We start from the raw sequence: 15,867 nt of genomic DNA, 5'->3' as shown, positions 1-15,867 counted from the left end.
CAGAAAACCCAAAATAAACAAAATTTCTGTTTCTGATTGATAGTCATGGCACGCACCAAACCAACCAGAGGTTTTATTCTTATCAAAACTGCAGAAACAGAATCTGAAAAGCTCCACTACCGCCACAGAATAGTCGTCACCATCACCGCTGTGCCACCTCCAATTTGTATAAACACGCGCACGCATATTTTGAAAACATTTGCACTTAGAATTAAGTGTGTACAAGGTTCAATAAATCATCGAAATGCTAAATATACCGATTGCATTGTCGTTAGCTCTGACTATCTATGGGATAGTGTTGTATCTATTAGATATCTACTAACCTGAAATTATGCACCATTTCAAGGCTGCCATTAACGAAGACCGCTAAAAAACAACTCACTAATGCACTCAGCAACAACAAACTAGAAGACATTTCAATATAAATAAGACTGACCGATCGACTTGACGGATTCTTGATACGAAATGGAAGCCGGCGTTTTATTATTGTTGATACGGACCGTAAATGATAGCTACTTTTGTAAGTTGCTGCTATTTTTGTAACTGGCACTAGGCTTTTTCACTATTAAACACTTTTAACTTTAATAGAACTAAAAATATAAAAATAAAAAATAAACTAGTAGGTAGGTATCTCAAAAAAAAAAAAATTGTATCAGGGGTCGTTGTAGTCGCGCGGATTAGTGTAGAAGCACCACAAGCAATAGCAAGAACATCATGCTCGTAGGTCGTAGCGACGACAATGAAAACGATACAAAACTGACATCAACTAAAAACAACTACGGCCAAAGTCAATTAGCATTCACAAGTAGGTAGGTATATTTGTAGTTTTTTTTTTTTTTTTAATATGCTTGCAGCTTTGACTCGTATTCTGACGCTTGAATCTTGTTCGCGGGCGTGTTGAAGTATCTAACCGTTGTTTAGCTGCGATTAAGCTTAATTGATGTGATAGTTGTTGTTCGGCAATTTGTGCTTACAACTTGATACTGTTTTACACCACATAAGTTCGATACAAAACATGGGTTAATATTTATATCTTCACGGTGTATCCGGTTTGTTGTTTCCGGAAAGGCCGACATATAAGCTTAAGAAAACTAGATTGAAGAACACAAATAAAAAGGTTATATATTGACTTCGAGTTTGAGGGGCGATCGATAGGGGTAGCTAGTGTTGTCTAGTTGTTAAATTGACTTTGAAGTATGTTCGGTGTTGGTGGGGACAAATACGACAGAGTTATGACTCGACTGTCAATCTTGAGAGGCTTTGAGTAACTGAGGCTACAAATAAGTTCTCTTCGTTTTACTAGATAATTCTTTTCGGTTACATGTGTGCTGGTTGTAGAATATTGATGTGGAATTTTGTGAGTTTTGTTGTGTGTTTTGTCGATGTTTTTTGAGGAGAGAAAAAAATTATTGTCATGTTGTTATTTATTTCACTTTCGTTTTCACGTGGTCGTGATTAATATTTTTATTAGCTATACATATTTTTTTTTACTAGAAATGCACAAGTTTTCTACAATACGTACCTTCATATATTCATAAGAGTTGAGGTAGGCATAGAGCTTTTTCAAAACAAATAGTTACCATATTGTGTTGCATTTTACACGCATAAAGAAATATCAACACAAAGACTAATAACTTGCATTGAACCCATAATTTAAAAAAAAAATACGGTAGTTTTTTCTGCTTTAATTTTATTAATAAAAGTTACAGTGGGACAGAAAAACATTTATGTAGGTATATGCACAAATGCGACAGGCAAACTAGTTGTAAATTTTGACATTAATTTACTAGTGTATTTTTTACTTCCGATAATGTACCTATTAATAAAACAAGTCTTGCAAGCAAAAAAAAAAACTATTATAGAAAAACCATAAAACATTGTTTTGATCCATGGAAGTCGGTTTTGTTTTTTGATAAAAAAGATATACATCATTATTTCTGCTAGTCTTTTTCAATACATAAAAACAACCAGTATATTAGTACATAATCACTGAAGTAATTTTGTTTAAACTTGATAGCTAGTACAGTCTAAAATTTATCTCATGTGAGATGAAAATTGTAGGCGCTTAAAAACAAATAAGAAAGTAGTTTTCCTATTTTTCAATTTTCTCAAAAACTAGAAGGCATAGAAACATATGGTTTTCAGTATTTGATAAGGAATTTATTGAGGTAGTTTACTTTATCAATTTATCCCGTAATGAAACCCAAAGTCTTGACAAAAATAGTATTCAATGTATTTTTTTAAGCTTCTTTTTCACAATTGTTGACTTTAAAATCGATTATTTCAAAAACAACTGATTAAAATAACTTGATTTAAAAACTATAATTAAGTGTACAATTCTAGCTTTTGAAAAAAGTATCATTCATAACTGTAAGTGTTGCCATTGTTTTTTAATAATTTTTTGTATGATTTTTTAGAAAATTGCCCCTCCCGCCTTAAGGGGTGGGGGGGGGGCATAGAACCTCCTTCCCATAACAAAAAATGATTGTATTGAATACCTCTACTAAAAACCGTTTTCAACTCTTGGCTAAGTTATCGTACTCGAGCCTTGCGTTGATATGAATTTTTCTCGAAAAAAAAAAAACAGTTTACGGGGGGTATCTCGAAAAAGGAAGCTAATCCGATTTTATTAAAAACGGATTATTATTGCTGAGGCCTTTAGGAACAAAGCCTCATCTTTGGTTTTTGTCGTCATTTTAGGTCAACCTTAAACTTGTTCAGGCTCACTGTGGCTAGCTTTTATGGAAAAAAGGCGATTTGAAATGAAAGAGAGAAAATGTGTCATAGGACAAATCCTTGTTGATGTGAGAAACGTCAAGGCATAAATATAAAAAAAAACTAAAAAAATTAGAAGAATACATTCACTGGGGCGTATACTTACTTTTTTTACTTACCAAAAAGGTAAGTACTTTAGAGGATTGTTTCGATTCTTAAAAAACATCGCACTCGATATTAATCAGGCTTGACATTATGATCATATGAAATTGTGAAAAAAATGGGTTCCGCAATTCTGTGTGTCTGTGCCTCTGTCTCTATTTAGAGCTACAGACCAAATACTACTGAAGCAATTTTGTTCAAACTTGGTGCTGATTCCATAAAGTGAAATGGAAATATAATTTTTTGGACCAAAATTAAATGTACCTGCCATATGACTAAAATAGAAAAAACTTTTTTCTCGAAAACATCTCTAATAATTTAGATTAAAAAAGTCAGTGGGTTTTGGCAAATAAAATTCCACTTTAACGTTACCTATCTGAAAACCGTTTCTTGATATCTGACTTTTTTCTAAATAACTTTAATGATTTCATCGAGAATTTTTCTGTGAGGATATACAAAAGCGGTTGAGTAGCTGTAGTATTAACTTTTTTTTTTTTGATATTTAACAGATTTATCAAATTTTTTTTTACAAATTTTTTAAAACGCTCCGATGTTCTTAATTTTTTTTTTTTTCAATTTGTCAAAGAAATTATTTCCAAAGAATTGCATTCAATTTTTTTTTAATTTTGAAAATTTTAATTAACAAAAAAACAATTTTTTAAAAAACGACTCTAACGATTTTCCCAAAAAAAAATTAATTCTTTGTTATACAAAAAATTAAATTATATACTAAATTTGTAGGTCTAAACAGTTCAAAAGAAGGTTTTTGCAATTTTAAAAACAAGTTTTCTTTATTTTATTATTTGTTTTGTAAATTTTTACATATCACGCTTTAATATTCCAAATTCCAAACATTTTTTTTTTCTATATGAGAAGTATGTGCAATCCAGTTGTGCATTTTATTTAATTAAAATAATTTTTCTTAAAAAAATTGTGTGTATCATCATAATAAACCACTTTTGTAATAGTTATATTTTTTTCTCAGCAATATGGCTTTTGGAGATGGATGGATTATTTTTTGACGTACCTACACTTTTACAGTGAATAATTCTAAAAAAAAATTAATAAGTATCTAATTTACTAATCTGATAAAAATATCCGGAAATATGTAAATTGATGTCATACAAAATACAGAAATGACGTGATATACAATCTTCTTCCTAAGTCAAAAAATTATTGAAGTTAATCAGAATTTTTCTTACTTATTTTACTCGCATATAATTTAACACATATAACTTCCCTTTGAGGAACAATTTACCTGATCTGAATAATGTTTCTTAAAACATATCAAAATTATTATTCTGCTCCAGTCAATCAAATACATTTGAGGTTGACCGATAAATAGAAATAAATCAATCTATAATTACTAGACATACACATGTTTAGATAAGAAATTTAACCAAGGTTTAATAAGGTATTGCTATTATGACAAACTTTAAATGGGGCTATTGATGAAATAGAATATATACTCTACTGAGTAGCTTGCTTTTATATGGTTGAGACACTAAGGGATTCGCATTTATTTTGTAAAATATGATTTTCCGTCATTTGCTTGGTTTTCAAATACTTACATATTTAGAAAATACCTTAAAGCGGAAACTTTTCACTACTCCCCTATTGCCAGGTCCAGGGTCCTGTCATCAGGACATTGATTATGTTATACGTAAAGGTTATCCGTACTATTGAAAATAATAACCCAGACTATATAATATTTTCCAATTATTTTCTAATTTTGCATCTTTGATGCTGAATTATCGTTGAAGCATTTTAACTAAATAAAAATTAACCCTGCGTGCTTTTCAAGCTTGCGTCAAACTTTTTGTACTATAGTAGGGGAGCCCGAGATACTAAATTTGCAGTTACTCGAGCGCCATGGGGACCTATTGGATTGCGAAGATTAGGTTCTAAAACGAAAAAAAGTATATGGAAGTTTTTCATTTAAGTGGGGATAAGAGCTTATAAACACGTTAAGGAAATGTAAAAAAAAACTGTCGCATTGAAATACTCGAGCGCGTCAGATATTAATAGGGTATACTCGCATTGGCTTTGTGATAACCGATATATATTAATCTGACGATAAGACAGTGGTGGGTGGCTACAAAAAGCGGTAGAAAAAATTAAAAAAAAAAAGTTATTCGAGCGTGTCAGATTTTGAGAGGGTACGTTCAGTAAACTCCAAATAGTGTTCAATTTGAATAACTGACGATTTGGACGTGTCCTACACTTATAAATTATTTTTGAAAATGTAAAAAAAAATTGTTAACTTAAGTTACTCGAGCGCGTCAGATTTTTCTACTGTAAGTTCAGCTCGATGTCAGAGTCACCCTAAATGATAATCTGACAATTATGTTAAGGTGTATTGCTAATCTGACAATTAAAAAAAAAAAATTAGACAGTTTTTGAATATAAAACAATATTTTCGTTTCTTCTGGTTATTACCTACTGGATGTTACACAAAATTTATATTATATACATATTATATACCTACAAAGGTAAATCAATAATTTAATATTGATAATCACTGGATTCGTCTTCCAGGTTGTTTTTCAACTTTGTCGTCATCTCGTGTTTCTGTAAGCAAAAATGGTTATGATACTTACTTGATAATCTTTCCTTCGAACGATAAATTATTATTAAAAAGTAAACGTAATTAAAGTCATAGGTAAGTTTTGCTCGTCTGGTTAACGAAAGAAAAAAATACCCCGAGTCTAAGAACATTACGTAATGACCAGACGATCAGAGCTTCTATATTTATTAAAGATGGGGCTTTTGCTATAAAGTTTAGAATGTCACGTTATTCCTCGATACACAAATTTGAGTGTTGGACCGGTTTGGAAATTTTCCGATAGTGAATTACATATAAAATGTCTTTTGGGGCTTATTCCCTTTGGCACGTTATTTTTTATCAACTTTAATGAATTCTGTATGATTTTTTTATGTCAATCTGTATCCACATAATAAGTGTAGGTAAATTAGATAAAAAAATTAAGATATTTCGACAAAAACCTTAAAAACTCGGCATTATGAACAAAAAAATTGTATTTTTTTTTTTACTGTACCTTCATGCTTTATCGATAATTTTTGCTATATTGCCCCATGAAAACCGTCAGATTATATGTTTTTCGTGTTCCTGATAAAATTCCCTTCAGAATAAAAAAAAAATTAATCGCGCTCGAGTATTTCGAGGTGACGTTTTTTTTTACAACTTCGTGCCTCCGCCATTTTCTTATGCCTCACTCAAATTGTCAGATTATTGAAATAAACACTTTTCTGGACGTACTTAACCTACCATTTCTTAATCTGACGCGCTCGAGTATTTCCGAGGATCGATTTTTTTTTACTAGTCTGACGGGCTGCCCAGAACACAGACCACTGTATCAAGCTTTTATATTTGGTAGGAGTACATTACTAAGTACAAGCTTTCTCCCCATATGATTTTCTGACGCGCTCGAGTAACGCGCGAAATCCCTTCCTGGGCTCCCCTACTACTAATGTTAAATACTATTTCATTTCAGTACATCTGATTATACTAATTATCACCATATTTAACGATACTTGATTTGAAAAATTAAGCATCTAAGTTCTAATCAAATATAAAAACGTGTCAATCACTCATTGTTTCTTCAAATTAGACAAACAAACGTAAAAACGACCTTGATCTTGATAAATTGACGAAAGCACCTTACATTGTTAACCTGGCTATAATACTTTTCAACACAATTGATTGCAATTAAATCTCAACTTGTTTCACACAAAATTACAGCTGAGTAAACTTGTAAAGTTGTTAGTTGTTACTACAAAACACTGCCACTGATGCACTCTCTATACCTATCTGTATCTAATGTGTTATATAAACGGAATAGAACATGTGTAATAGCCGATGTCATAAAGGTCCTGTTTGTTCGAAATGTGTTTACTTCCAAGAAAGATACTATCATCATTCCAAAACACAACAGTAACAGCAGCTAATAGCTCTTAACAGTCAAAGGTGTATACCTACAACAAAACTCGTACTACACAGTGTTGGTCAATTAATATTGATCTCGGAACAACATTGCGCCATCATCAGTAGGTACCTTTGAACGGCTATTTACTCGATGACAGCTTGTCGATTCGGATGACTGGTTTAATGTAAACGCTTGGTCGATTTGATGTGGATTTTACAATCGAGATACACTATAGGTATAATGTAAAGCCCTTTGTTCTTGGTAATTTATCACCTTCTTCCACATGATATTAACATGAACGCAATGGTTTGATAACAATTTCTTGTAAATCTACCTTAATTTAATGTTTTGGATTGAAAACTCGGTTAAAGAAGTTTCTTAACAATTATTTAAAGAGTATTATTTTAAAAGAAACCTGTATTCAACATTTATTAGACGTGTGTGACACGTTATTTCACCTATCATTAACTACTCGGGTTGAAACTTGAGATGTGCTTTTAATATTTTTAGCAATAATTGAGTAAACAAATATTAAAAGTCAGCAAAATTTGGATTGGTTGCTCAGATGATTTTTTCTGAACCATGATAATTTTTGAAGTTATACTTCTTATGGGACGGTGGGTATGAAAATTTGTTTTTTTGACAAGAATGTCAAAGGGATTATGACGCGATCGCCATCTCCGAGACAATTGGGCAGCAGAGCTGTCGTTTTACCTTTAGAGTTGATAGTACTTTAGTATTAAAAAATGCAGTACGCCGCAGTACGATAAAAAAAAACACACAATACGTGGCAAGTTGCATATTTCATGTCGCAAGTTGCATGTGTCATGTGGCAAGTAGCACGAGGCATGTGGCATTCAGTATGTAAAATGTGGCAAGTTCTATGTGGGAAGTTGCGTTTGGCAAGTATCATGTGGCAGAATTCATGTCGCAAGTTGCATGTGGCAAGTTGCATGTAGCAAGTAGCATGTGGCAAGTTGCATGTGGCAAGTTGCATGTGGCAAGTTGCGTGTGGCAAGTGGCATGTGGCAACTTGCCACATGCTTTGTTTTTTGTGGCAACTTGCCATATATGCAACTTAACACAAAAAAACAAAAAGGTAAATACTCATAAATAAAAGGAAAAGAAAACAACATAGACTAAAACTAAACTTGTATTGATATAAAGGCCATCAATTTAATTTTTTTTGCTCAAAAATTTAGCAACGAAAATTGGTATGAAGATTCTTAATTTCCAATTATAAAGATTTTTTCATGCATAACTATGTTCAGGGAAGTCAGATTGTCTTGGGTTAAGGTACGGAGATAGCATAAAAAATTTTCCAGAGAATACCATAAACTGAGATTGTTAAAAAAATACGCTGTTTGATTATTTTAATAATAATATAAAACAAAAATATTTAAAATATCAAATGAAATTCATTTAATATACTGAGTGAGAAGTATAACATCAGTCGCGTGTACATGTACACACACTCTTTTTTTATTTTTAAATTTGTAATTAAATAAATGTATTAAAAATGTTCATTTATGAATAGGTACCTTAGGGTGGGTCAAAAAAATCGAAATTCTTTTTTTTGATTTCGTACTATAAAAAATCGATTGCTAGACACCTCTAGAATATACACACCAAATATGAGCTCTTTATATTAATGGGAAGGTCCTCCGCTTTTAAATTTTCCATTTTTGCATCAAGCTTCTACAAAAAAAAATTATTTTTTTTATAAATCGACTTTTTTGCAAATTTCTATGCTATTCTTGTAGGAAACTGAACGCTCTACAAAAAAGACTTCATACTCTTTTTTCGTTTATCTAACCATTTAGTAGATATTTGAGGTCCAAAAATCGAGAAAATCTTTAAAAATTCGTTTTTTGTTCTTAATTTTGTAACAAATTGAAAAATTATAATAATCAAACGCGTATGACATATTCTTGTAGGAAACAGATTGCTCCACAAAAAAAGGTCTTAATAATTTTTTTCAATAATCTAACCATTCTAAAGATATTCGAGGTCAAAGTTAAAAAAAAATATGAAAACATTTTTTACTTTTCAAAATTTTCTAATTCACTGAAAATTCAATATTTTCAAATTAGCAATATGTTTTCTTGTAGGGACTTAAACGTTCTATAAAAAGTTCCTTGGCAGCAAATTAATTGCTTTAACCGTTAAGAAGATATTTGTATCCAAACCAATGCCCACTGATTTCAATAGTTTTCTTATGACCCGTATGCATTGCGATTTGAATACGATTATCTTCTAAACGGTTAAAGCAATTAATTTGCTGCCAAGGAACTTTTTATAGAACGTTTAAGTCCCTACAAGAAAACATCTTGCTAATTTGAAAATATTGAATTTTCAGTGAATTAGAAAATTTTGAAATAAAAAATGTTTTCATATTTTTTTTTAACTTTGACCTCGAATATCTTTAGAATGGTTAGATTATTGAAAAAAATTATTAAAACCTTTTTTGTGGAGCAATCTGTTTCCTACAAGAATATGTCATACGCGTTTGATTATTATAATTTTTCAATTTGTTACAAAATTAAGGAAAAAAAAGGAATTTTTAAAGATTTTCTCGATTTTTGGACCTCAAATATCTACTAAACGGTTAGATAATTCAAAAAAGTGTATTTAACCTTTTTTGTAGAGCGTTCAATTTTCTACAAGAATATGTAAAAAAAATTGGCTAAAAAGTCAATTAATAAAAAAAATATTTTTTTTGGTAGAAGCTTGATGTAAAAATGGAAAATTGAAAAGCGGAGGAACTTCCTATTAAGATAAAGAGCTCATATTTGGTGAGTATATTCTAGAGGTGTCTAGCAATCGAGTTTTCGAAGTAACAAATCAAAAAAACGAATTTCCATTTTTTTGACCCACCCTAAGGTACCTACTTCATTATTGAAAAATTTTAAGTTTTTTAGGTATTTTTATTATTCGAGTAAGTATGTAATGCATTTTATTTTAAAGGGATTTCTATCACTTTTGTATTTTTTTTTCTCCGAAAATTCATTCATATCACTCGCTATAAATTGATTTAAAACTGATCTCGATAATAGTTTTTTCTTAATCAAATTTAAATTCAAAATTAGATTTATTGAGACTTATTTTGGATTATAATAAAGTAGGTACTTATATTTAAAATACCTTAGTATTAAAAAAAAAAACTGACTAAGAATTGGTCTAGCTTTAACGTTTGAATATTTCAATTAATAGACTTGTTAATTCTATAATATGTTATGGTAAGAAACTTATATATTAATAGGAACAATTTTAGTGCTGCTCAAAGGCACTTACAGAATTTACAAAATGTGTAGGTTTTCTTAAAACTATAAGATATATACACAAACGTATATACAACTTAAAACTAATAAACAAAAAAAAAAAAACTAAAAAGTAATTAAAATAAAAAAAAGGGTTGGGGTCAAAATTCTGCCGGGGTCAAAATTATTTTGTCAAAATTCTGCTTTCAAAATTCTGCTTTTCAAAATTTTGCTTTTTAAAGTTTTTAATAATTCTGTTTTACAAAATTCTGCCAAAAATTAAAAAAGGATTTGGAAAATGTTAAAAAGCGCGCGCTTTTTATCATTTTTTAATTTTTGGCAGAATTTTGTAAAATCATCTTCTAGCTGATTTTGCTGCCTATTTGAAATAACTTGATTACAATACGTTTTGTAATATTTATATTTTTTGTTAAATCAATAAATTTAAAAATATTGAGAAAAGGTTTTTATGGTAAATATATTCGAAAAATAATAATTCAACATTATTTAATTAGTCAAATAAAAATTGATATTCAAAACATTGAATAAGAAAACGAATATATGTACTTTATCACATAAAATCGTTTTTATTATTAGTTTTCAACACGGTATACTCGTATAGATGTGAGTTATAAGAAAGTCAGTACTCTAAGCAGTTTGAAAATTATTTATAGTTAATTATAATGTTAATTATGTGATGGTTAAACAGCAAGCAGTTAAAAAAATACTAACCTAAGAAAACATTAATGAGATGTATTTTGGTAAAGTAAACGCATTATACTATGAAAAGAAATCAGAATTAGCAGAATTTTTTTGTTAAAAAAATGCTGTCAGAATTATAGAAAATAGAATAGAAAAAAAGCAGAATTTTCTTGAAAAAAAGCAGAATTTTGTAAATCAGAATTTTGACCAGCTCCCAAAAAAAAAAAGTGCTGATATTTTTGTCAATTCATTAAGTGAAATGACCAAAGATTGACAAAAGGAACGTATGGTAATTTATCAAGAATTGTTTTAATATCAGTTATAGTTTTAATTTTTATATAGACAATTTGGCAACATTTTTAAAATTGATTGAAAAAAAATATTAAATAGTTAGGATTAAATGCAAGCTTAACTATAATCAAACACACAATAAAATTTGACTGATTTGTCATACATTTTCATACTCATTAAGAGACCGACTAAACTGTCGGTCGATAGAAAGTTTGTAGTGTTCGGGGGCTCTAAGGATTCACTTGAGGAAATGCTTAAGATATCATTATTATATAAGACATATCTCGACTAAAAAGATGACAGATTGGATAGTCCTTTGTTGAAGCTTCTTTGTCAAATATTGTGCATTCCCGTCAAACACGATAAGATAGCTTTACTCGAGTAGATTATTTGATATGGTTTTGATCGAATAGTTAGAGATCTTTCTATATTAATCATCCAGGTTTAGATACAACTTCTGAACGCCCAGATTCCTTTTTATATGGAACTTACTAAACAATTTATAAAAGCAGTTGATATATCCTGTTAATCACAATTTAGTGAAGTAGTTGGCCAGGAGTGTCTTAAAACATTACCAAGAACGATGAGTTGTTGTATTTTATACATTTTTCTTAGAAAAAGAAATCACAACAAAAACATTACTGTTAAAAAAGGAGCCAAGTTCTCCTATGTTGAAATTATGCTGGCACAAAAAGTACTGAGATGTAAAAGTGTACCAAGTTCTAAAGTTTGGGTTCAAATTCGTATCAATAAAATTTTGATTGTTCTCTTGACAATTTTTCTTTTAATTACCGATTTTTAAAGTTATTTCAAAAATTGCCAAGTAAACAATCAAAATTTTATTGATACGAATTTGAACCCAAACTTTAGAACTTGGTACACTTTTACATCTCAGTACTTTTTGTGCCAGCATAATTTCAACATAGGAGAACTTGGCTCCTTTTTTAACAGTAATGTTTTTGTTGTGATTTCACTACTTTTTGCAAGGTATGGCTGTAGAATTGAAAATCTCTAGGTATATTTGATGAAAATTCAGTGAAAATGGGCGGTTGCCACGCCCCCTGGCTGAAACTCTCAAACTTAAAATTTTTTCCTTTGTATAAACTACCATCTCTACCATTCTACCAAATTTCAAGATTCTACGATAATCAGAAGTGCTCTTTTATATTTAATGAAAATTCAGCGGAAATGGGCGGTTGCCACGCCCCCTGGCTGAAATTCTCAAATTTTAAATTTTTTCCTTTGTATAAACTACCATCTCTACCATTCTACCAAATTTCAAGATTCTACGATAATCAGAAGTGCTCTTTTATAATTAATGAAAATTCAGCGGAAATGGGCGGTTGCCACGCCCCCTGGCTGAAATTCCCAAATTTTAAATTTTTTCCTTTGTATAAACTACCATCTCTACCATTCTACCAAATTTCAAGATTCTACGATAATCAGAAGTGCTCTATTATATTTAATGAAAATTCAGCGGAAATGGGCGGATGCCACGCCCCCTGGCTGAAATTCTTAAATTTTAAATTTTTTCCTTTGTATAAACTATTATCTCTACCATTCTACCAAATTTCAAGATTCTACGATAATCAGAAGTGCTCTATAATATTTGATGATAATTCAGCGGAAATGGGCGGATGCCACGCCCCCTGAATTGAAAATCTCAAATTTTCGATTTTTCCCTTTGTATACACCACAAGCCCTATCACCGTGTAAAATTTCAAGTTTCTACGTTAACAAGAAGTTCTCCATAATTTTGATGATCTGTCAGTGAGTGAGTGAGTGAGTCAGTCAGTCAGTCAGTCAGTCAGTTACGGTTTTTGCGATTTTTGAAGCCCTATATCTCAGAAACTACTCATCGTAAAAGGCTGAAATTTTGTGAGGAGTATGGTTTTGACAAGCTCAATAAATGTAGCGAGTTTGAAATTTCTAGCATCTTTGGTGTGGAAGTTAGAGGGGGGTCGAAAATGGCCTGAGTTGTTTCCTGTAAATAAGGGTGTAGTGCCAAAGTTGCTAGAGAACTTGGCTGGGCACTACCGTGCCCCTTGATCATACAAAATTGTCTCCATGTAGTCACGTTAATGTAACCAAAACGGACCTACGTGTCCAATGTGCATGGTTCACATTATTATTAATCAACCAGAAATAGAATTTGAATTATAAAAGTACCTATACAATTAATTAATTTGAGGTGACAACAACTTTGAACTGATGATAAATTAAAACTTCAAGTTAGTCATTCAATTTGTAATCATATTAAGATTGACTGTGGTTAAAATTGATTTTTATCTAATTGAATTACAACTTTGTTAACATGGGCCTGAAAAATGATACATACTGCGAGGACTAAGTATTGGCTTGAAAAAAAAAAAAAACAAATGATTTAGAGTCATTTGCTGAAACGAAACTTAAATATTTAACATTATGTAAGCTCTCTACTTTTTCATTTGAGTTAATTTTATCAAATAAAGTTTTATGTAATACCTAAATTCTTAAGTTTCTTGAAGGATTTATACAAAATCAGTACTTCAAGAGTTTTAGGATATTGAGACTTGCTCAAGGGCTACACACTGTTAAACAACAATTTCCATTCGGCAGGGGCTGAAGCTATTTAGGAAAGAATAACAAGTTTTTGCGACCAAGTTCCGAGTATTATTTTGTATTTTAATTAATATAACAAATACGCAAGGGCACACTAATTAAGCCTTGAGCTATTTTTCTTAATTAGAGCCAGTGATATCACCTGAATTTAATCATTGAAGAAATGACACATGTAATCGGCAAAAAAAATCCCAGTACCTTTCTAATGAAAATGATTTATTTTTTCTGATTCCTTTTCTAAGAATCAGAATGATGAATTTTATGACTCATAGCAGATGATAGTATGGAATATATTAACTTTCACTTCTTTGTGCTGATTCTTAAACTTGAAATCAGCCAGAACTTAATCCTTTGAAAATTAGTGCAAATATCTTGTCATAAGGTTTTAATTGAAAAAGGTTTGGGAAATAAGAGTATCTAAACCTAAAATCATAACATATTGTCGATAAGACAAATTTGGTTTTCCAATATCAAATATCTCTTACCTGACATGTTACATGTTTCAATTTTTCTTTTAGATTCTCTTCGCTTAATGAGTTGACCAAATTCATTTAAGTTTTGCGCATGGTAACACTAATTGAAATATAGAATGTTTTAAATTGGCGTGCCTGTTTCTGTATGCAATATTATTATAACTTTTAATACATGTTGAAATTATTATTTCTTTAAAATTAATTTAAATAATATCGAGCGAACAAAGAGAAAACGAATAATTATGAATACCTACGAAAAATCTTTAAAAACGTCAGGGATGCCTACTAAAAAAACTTGTTTTTTTTTTCTACAATTATTTTGTATTTGGAGTATAATTATTATTAAGTGAGCTTTTTTACAAAATCGAAAGAAGAGAGAGGCCTAATAGTGGAGTAACTAAAGCTCAAAAATTGGCAATATTAGGGAACCCGGCCGAACAGCTTAGATTTTGCTAATCTTTTTTTTTTAAACGTCGGTAATTAAAAATACTTTAAAGTCTATAGATTAAAAATTGCCGGTGTTGCCGTTTTGAATTTTTAAATTTAGTTGAAGATTTTTGTGAACAAAAAAATTTTTTTTTCAAAAATTTTTCTTAAATTTCATAAATTTAATAAAGCCAGAAGATTGTCTAGGCAATTCAAGGAAAAAAATATATGGGAGTGAGAGACAATCTTCCATCGTTCAAGCGATAGATGCACTTTTCTTATTAATTGACTTCAAACACAAAAAAAAATATTTGAACACAACGGCAACACAAACCTACAATATTAAAATATACATTTTTAAAAAGCTGGAAGCCTAGTCATATTTTTAAAATTAAAATTAAGTTAATTGAATTAAGGGCTTTTGAAAGAATGGTAACTGAAGTCAGTAACATAAAATGCATTTATTTTCAATTTTTTTTGGCCACATTTATTATGATTTGAAACTAACAAAGGAAATGTCAATATGTATTACGGTTTATGAAAAAAATTAAAAAGTATTTCATTTTCGAAGAACTTTTTTTAATAAAAGTTTTGAAAACAAATTTAACTTATTTTTTTTAATGTTCAACATCAACACAAAAAAATTATTTTTTATTCATTTAATAACTCTTACTGTTGAAAGTTAAAAGCAAAAATTTTAAGTTCTTATTTACCAAAATCTTTGAGAAAATTAATTATTTTTTCATTTTTTATTAAAAAAAAAACCCATTGAAATTGAAGTAATTTTTAATTTTTTTTTTCAAAAGTGTGATATATATTACCTTTTCTGCTTCGGAATTCAACTGATAGTATTTATGGCCAAAAATTTTTTTAAAATTAATTCACATTTTTTTAGAAAAAGTTTGGAAAAAAGTCATTTTAAATTTTTTTAATAACATTTTTTTTTTTAATTCTGAGTTTGAGGACGATTTTTTCAAAAACTCTTAATTAAATTTAGTAGATATAAATTTAAGAGATAAGAATGAGCTTCTGGCTTTTTAGAAATGTATTTTAAAATATTGTAGGTGTTGCCGTTGTTTTCAAAATATTTTTTTTGTGTTTGAAGTCAGAATGTTAGAAAATTGCATTTATCGCTTACTTTATATTTTTTTTCCTTAAATTCCCTAGAGAATCTTTTGCCATCATTTGTTTTATGAAATTTAAGCAAAAAAAATGGTTTTGTTGAAAAAAAAATTTAATTTTAATTTTAAAAAACAATACGGCAACATCGGCAATTTTTAATCTATAGAC

The 15,867-nt window shown here is 29.8% G+C and overlaps 1 protein-coding gene across 5 annotated transcripts in view; it reads right to left on the bottom strand.

Annotated features, from left to right (window-relative positions):
- LOC129913831 (uncharacterized) overlaps nt 1–14,377 on the bottom strand; it is a 58,156-nt gene extending 43,779 nt beyond the window's left edge. For 2 of the 5 annotated variants that reach the window (XM_055992718.1, XM_055992722.1), the window contains exon 1: nt 324–1,278. In XM_055992718.1, the coding sequence (XP_055848693.1) occupies nt 324–415 (92 nt within the window). In that variant the 5' untranslated portion in view covers nt 416–1,278. Of the gene's footprint in view, nt 1–323; nt 1,281–14,163 lie in introns of those variants that run through there. The other 3 variants (XM_055992720.1, XM_055992721.1, XM_055992723.1) reach the window with 3 other exon arrangements.
- Nucleotides 14,378–15,867: the final 1,490 nt, after the last annotated feature.

The sequence above is a fragment of the Episyrphus balteatus genome, chromosome 3 (genome assembly GCF_945859705.1).
Source record: "Episyrphus balteatus chromosome 3, idEpiBalt1.1, whole genome shotgun sequence".
In the NCBI taxonomy this organism is placed as follows: domain Eukaryota; kingdom Metazoa; phylum Arthropoda; class Insecta; order Diptera; family Syrphidae; genus Episyrphus; species Episyrphus balteatus.
Note: the sequence above shows the minus strand (reverse complement) of the source record. Positions and strands in the feature narration are given on the sequence as shown.